The sequence below is a fragment of the Hesperophylax consimilis genome, chromosome 18 (genome assembly GCF_061612785.1).
Source record: "Hesperophylax consimilis isolate HC1 chromosome 18, BYU_Hcon_1.0, whole genome shotgun sequence".
In the NCBI taxonomy this organism is placed as follows: Eukaryota; Metazoa; Arthropoda; class Insecta; order Trichoptera; family Limnephilidae; genus Hesperophylax; species Hesperophylax consimilis.
In genome coordinates, this window is record NC_142853.1 from 149623 (window position 1) to 156126 (window position 6504).

Below are 6504 nucleotides of genomic sequence, written 5' to 3' on the forward strand. Positions count from 1 at the left end.
AACAAGCGTGAGCTTTTGTAGGAGAGTGTGTATATTATATTGTGTAAAAAAAATTGTAAAATAAAAATAAAAATAAAATCATTCACAACTCCTAGCAAGGCCAGGTACACATCCGCTAGTATATCCTAAGATGACTCCAAATCATTCACAACCCCGTGCAAGGCCAGGTACACGTCAGCTAGTATATCCTAACATGACTCCATATCATTCATACCCCGTTCAAGACCAGGTACACGTCAGCTAGTATATCCTAACATTACTCCAAGTGATTCACAACCCCGAGCAAGGCCAGGTACACGTCAGCTAGTATATCCTAACATGACTCCGAGTGATTCACAACCCCGAGCAAGGCCAGGTACACGTCAGCTAGTATATCCTAACATGACTCCGAGTGATTCACAACCCTGTGCAAGGCCAGGTACACGTCAGCTAGTATATCCTAACATGACTCCGAGTGATTCACAACCCCGAGCAAGGCCAGGTACACGTCAGCTAGTATATCCTAACATGACTCCGAGTGATTCACAACCCTGTGCAAGGCCAGGTACACGTCAGCTAGTATATCCTAACATGACTCCAAGTGATTCACAACCCCGAGCAAGGCCAGGTACACGTCAGCTAGTATATCCTAACATGACTCCGAGTGATTCACAACCCCGAGCAAGGCCAGGTACACGTCAGCTAGTATATCCTAACATGACTCCAAGTGATTCACAACCCCGAGCAAGGCCAGGTACACGTCAGCTAGTATATCCTAACATGACTCCGAGTGATTCACAACCCCGAGCAAGGCCAGGTACACGTCAGCTAGTATATCCTAACATGACTCCGAGTGATTCACAACCCTGTGCAAGGCCAGGTACACGTCAGCTAGTATATCCTAACATGACTCCAAGTGATTCACAACCCTGTGCAAGGCCAGGTACACGTCAGCTAGTATATCCTAACATGACTCCGAGTGATTCACAACCCCGAGCAAGGCCAGGTACACGTCAGCTAGTATATCCTAACATGACTCCGAGTGATTCACAACCCTGTGCAAGGCCAGGTACACGTCAGCTAGTATATCCTAACATGACTCCAAGTGATTCACAACCCCGAGCAAGGCCAGGTACACGTCAGCTAGTATATCCTAACATGACTCCGAGTGATTCACAACCCTGTGCAAGGCCAGGTACACGTCAGCTAGTATATCCTAACATGACTCCAAGTGATTCACAACCCCGAGCAAGGCCAGGTACACGTCAGCTAGTATATCCTAACATGACTCCGAGTGATTCACAACCCCGAGCAAGGCCAGGTACACGTCAGCTAGTATATCCTAACATGACTCCGAGTGATTCACAACCCCGAGCAAGGCCAGGTACACGTCAGCTAGTATATCCTAACATGACTCCAAGTGATTCACAACTCCTAGCAAGGCCAGGTACACGTCAGCTAGTATATCCTAACATGACTCCAAGTGATTCACAACCCCGAGCAAGGCCAGGTACACGTCAGCTAGTATATCCTAACATGACTCCGAGTGATTCACAACCCCGAGCAAGGCCAGGTACACGTCAGCTAGTATATCCTAACATGACTCCGAGTGATTCACAACCCCGAGCAAGGCCAGGTACACGTCAGCTAGTATATCCTAACATGACTCCGAGTGATTCACAACCCCGAGCAAGGCCAGGTACACGTCAGCTAGTATATCCTAACATGACTCCGAGTGATTCACAACCCCGAGCAAGGCCAGGTACACGTCAGCTAGTATATCCTAACATGACTCCGAGTGATTCACAACCCCGAGCAAGGCCAGGTACACGTCAGCTAGTATATCCTAACATGACTCCAAGTGATTCACAACCCCGAGCAAGGCCAGGTACACGTCAGCTAGTATATCCTAACATGACTCCGAGTGATTCACAACCCCGAGCAAGGCCAGGTACACGTCAGCTAGTATATCCTAACATGACTCCAAGTGATTCACAACCCCGAGCAAGGCCAGGTACACGTCAGCTAGTATATCCTAACATGACTCCAAGTGATTCACAACTCCTAGCAAGGCCAGGTACACGTCAGCTAGTATATCCTAACATGACTCCAAGTGATTCACAACCCCGAGCAAGGCCAGGTACACGTCAGCTAGTATATCCTAACATGACTCCGAGTGATTCACAACCCCGATCAAGGCCAGGTATACGTCAGCTAGTATATCCTAATTGAAAAAAATACATGGGTTCACATAATGTATTATTTTTAAATACATTATTTGAAATAAATCATTTATTTACTGTACTAAACTCGTTTCTTTATGATTAACATAATATTAATACGTATGTACAAAAGCATAATCCTTCAACAAATAAAAAGTTCATCCCATCCACCACAGTATAATCATGTTTCTCTTCTATAGAATCAGGCGCTTGGGTTTAAATTAAATTTATTTAATTTATATTTCTACAGAGACAGAAAGACTTATATAGGCTTTATATTCAATAGGGTGAGTATGTATACTGTTTTTTTTTTGCCTTAAATTACGATAGTGAAAATATTTTTATGTTGACCAATAAATTTTCTATAGCGACTTTTTTAATTGATACCTTTTTATTGATACCTCATCTTTGCCGTCAAAACAGCAAGATGAGGTATCGATTAAAAAAATAATAACAATTTTAATTGATACCTCACAAGAGCGCCCCATCTGTACAGGGAGCTATGTCGCCACCCGTTGGACAGCGTTTCGAGGCGGCTTAAGGTAGGGGCTGTAGGGATGTATTAATGAAGAGGTCTGAATTATGTGGAGGAAAAACAGATGTCAGTTTCTATGCCAACGGTAATTAACAGTCTTCATTGTCTGTGAAAACACCCCATATCATTATTTAATTTAACAAAAAACAGGTTTAGTATAAACAAGTTCTGCTATCTAATTATTATTACGCTTGACAGGTGTTTCATCTTCCAAAGGCATTATCAAATGAAGAGGCCACTTTTAAATTCAAGTTTAAGGGTCCCTTGGGTTTTAGAAACAAACATCTGCATGAAATAACTCCTCATATGGAAAACGATCAATACAGGGAATTCACTTCAACTCCTCAACAAGTCTTGAGGAGGAATTTTAGATTAATTTAACACAAATTCAGGTTATTTTTTAAGAGAACTTTTCTTCCTATCAAATGTTTTCTTGGAACGAGAAATTAAATTAAAAGCAGTTGGTAATGTGAGATAACATTATTTAATATACTAATTTTAAAATAAATGCTTCATGTTTAACACAAATACAACTAGGTATATGTACAGACTTGTCCGGGGGTAAAGTGTACTAACTTCTGGTGTATATGTTTACGATGGTAGAAGTGCAAAGACAAATAATTTTTTTCGAAATTACTTTTTTCCTATACAAAAATATTTTTTCATACAAACAATACAACTTTTTTTACCTGAAAATCTTAAAACACTGGAATTTCTAAAAAAGTTATCTTTATATATCTTTTTTAACCTGTCCTCGTATCTTGTAAACAGAACCCCGGCACCATAACAACAAGGATCGTCACTCTTGAGAATGAATACCCGCTAATATCTTCATTTTTATAACCTCTCATAAATCTATAGGAGCTTCAAACCTGAGAACCACATTGGACTAATATTGGTTCTACATTCCATCTGTCTATATACTCTTTATAATCTCTATAATACCATTCTGAAGTTACTCACAATCACAGTGCGGCGTTGAATGAACAAAATAAAAATGAAATTAGAGTTTTAAAATTAATATTAATATTTAGCATTTCATGGGTGAGCAAAAATATATATATTGACAAATAAATATTTTTATTGTTATTATTGAATTGTCTATGTATGTGTATCTGTTGGGAAGTAAGAGCTTCATAGATGCACGCACAGAGGGCAGTGCTTAGAGCTTGCGTGGAAATCCGTAAGATGGAGCCAGTGGCCAGTAGTCGCCAGGGGGGCCAGTGGGAAGGCTCCCAGAGAAAATTACTGTTTAAGATTCCAATTAGCCAGCTTCAAGTTAGGTCGACTATCGAGTCATCAATATAATACGCAGAGTATTAATAAATCCCTGATTAATCTAAAAGAACCAATTATTTATAAACTCCTTCCAAGATGAGTTGGAGACCTGTTTGTACGAACACAACAGTATCCTAAACATTCATCCAAATCTTATAGAAAAAACGTCACGAGTAAAGCTCGTGAACGGTTGACAAAAAGGTGCAGTAGTGAAATTCACGGCTGTTAAAGTGTTAAGATACAAGATATAATAAAATGGAGGCGGTGTTGTGAACTACTAATAAATCAGCTATGTGAATTCATATTCCAGCACACAACATATGAAGTGTCAAAAATCCGTGCATGTCTTAATAACTAAGAAGAAAAATAAATGTCAAAAAAAGTGCTTTTCCATAATTAATATTTTTATCATAAATTCATTGTAATTTATTTTCTTTCTTCATTTCTAAGAGCGTGCATCGGTTGACAGCCTCAAAATAACTAGGTATTATGGGACATGTAACTGAAAGAGTTAGACATTCTTGAGGCGAGCATCGGGCTTCTTCTTGAAGTAATTGTTCTCAACACGAGCGGCCAGCGCCAACAGCTCGGGGTACGCCTTGACGGTGGTAGCGAGACGACTGCACGGCAGCTCCGTGGTAACCAGGGCAAACACGTGCCCAAACACCAGCGCGTCCAGCTCACACGGCCTGCAACACACAAACACACACAACTAGTTACTAGTCATTGTGGTAAATGGTCCTAGGTGCGGCCCTTTTGGAACCCCCACTTGTGGCATTCAAATTATATGATAGAGCAGAATTCATTTCGACTGTGAGGAACAATGGCGTGTGGCACTTGGTGGGTGTAACCATATCAAACGCTTTACTTTAAAGTCGGTGAATATTGAGCAGAGTCAACTTGATTTCCAGATACAAGTGAATCGAATATAATATCAGTAAAATCAGTAAATGAACTCACTTATTTCCAAAGAAATATTCCTTGTCTCCGAGACGTTCTGTCAATGCCCGGCAACATTTGTCTACCTGAACAGAAAGGTTTCAGATTACGTGTGTTACATTATATTATGTACCAACATTGTATGCTATGTACACGTGTCATGTACACACATCATGTGAAAATGTGAAGTAACAAAAAATAAAATCATTAGAAGATCAACCAAAAGGCTTGCGGAAGAGAATAAATATTTAGATAAAATAAAGAAGTTATTTCAATCACTTGTTTAGATGAACACTACAGCAATAAATAAACGAAATGAAGACCTTAAAAATATAACAAAATGGCTGAAAATAAGCATGTTCAAACTGAACGCAAACAAAACAAACAATATATGGAAATAAACAAAAAAAAATAGAATAATTAAATGAGATCAAATACCTAGATAAAATATTGGATTCAAAACTAACATTCAAAGCAAATTTTAATATGTGCTAAAGAAAGTATCAAAAAAGTAACTAAATAGAAAGTGTACAGAGCTCATTTTTAAAAGTAAAGTTGCTCCACATTTAGATTACTGCTCCTAGATATTACATTTGGCCAATGAAGGAAACAGTGCCAAATCCTGGCTTCAATTCCTAGATGTTGTCTTGTTACCTCATCCACCACCTGGTCCATGGAGCGCTCAGCCCAGCCAAAGAGCCGCAAGCGCTGCAGGACTTGGCGGCGCTTGGAGCGCGCCTGCAGCCAGCCCAGTGGCCACGGGAACACGGAAGAGTAGCGCGGTGCCGTGACTTGGCGAAAGGTGGGCTCGTGCAGCCAGCAGGCGTACAGCTCAGCGTGGTACAGCACGCTGTGCAACGTGCTACTGAAGGCGCGCGTGTCTGCCTTTTGCGCGGGGGGCGCCGGTGGCAGCAGGCCGCGCTCGCCCAGCAGCCCCGCCACCCCTTCCAGCTCCGCGGCCAGGAAGGCCCCCGCGCGCACGAAGGGAACGCGCCCGCCCGGGGACATCCACTCAGCGTTCCAGCGCATCTCCACGCTGAAGGGCAGACCCAGCATGCGCAGGAAAGCCTGCACCGCCAGGCAATTGGCGTTGTCTGGCAGCAGGATCTGCTCCACCTCATACGGCTGGAACAGCTGCGCGTCTTCCGGCCACGGCTCCCGACCTGCAATAACACAACATGATTCTTACTGCCTGATTTGCCGACTTTTGTGTTTCAAAGTCGGCAAATCCAGTTATCGAATGTCACTTCTTCCCTTCCTTCAATAGAACCTCCTCTCAAAAATAAGTCAATAATCTTCATAGATTAACCAACACGCGTCATCACACTTGTATTAGAATCATTTATAGAAATGACATTATTACAGGTTATGTAAGACAAAAATAAACATCTTTACAAATTCATTTCATAATTACCATCCAACTCAAACGTTGCGTTTTCTACTATGGGAGAAGGCATGACTGAAGATCAACTAATCAATATATCGGAAAATTTATTACGACGAAAACAACCACAATATTGTTATATTTTGACACCCATTGACAGTATTGAC

The 6504-nt window shown here is 41.4% G+C and overlaps 1 protein-coding gene across 1 annotated transcript; it reads right to left on the reverse strand.

Moving 5' to 3' along the window:
• Positions 1-2725: 2725 nt before the first annotated feature.
• On the reverse strand, positions 2726-6504 carry LOC149415192 (metaxin-2). The gene is made up of 4 exons (XM_089642702.1): positions 6368-6504; positions 5608-6116; positions 4975-5039; positions 2726-4703 (listed from the first exon to the last, which is right to left on the reverse strand). The coding sequence occupies exons 1-4, from the start codon at positions 6408-6410 to the stop codon at positions 4526-4528; spliced, it is 795 nt and encodes a 264-aa protein (XP_089498828.1). The 5' UTR covers positions 6411-6504; the 3' UTR covers positions 2726-4525.

Excerpts from the sequence above, each read along its gene's own strand:
- LOC149415192 (XM_089642702.1), bottom strand. The coding sequence starts at position 6,410 with ATGCCTTCTCCCATAGTAGAAAACGCAACGTTTGAGTTGGATG. Across the intron at positions 6,117-6,367 it reads CGCAACGTTTGAGTTGGATG|GTCGGGAGCCGTGGCCGGAA; the intron begins GTAATTATGAAA and ends GTGTTATTGCAG. Across the intron at positions 5,040-5,607 it reads TGGACCAGGTGGTGGATGAG|GTAGACAAATGTTGCCGGGC; the intron begins GTAACAAGACAA and ends CTTTCTGTTCAG.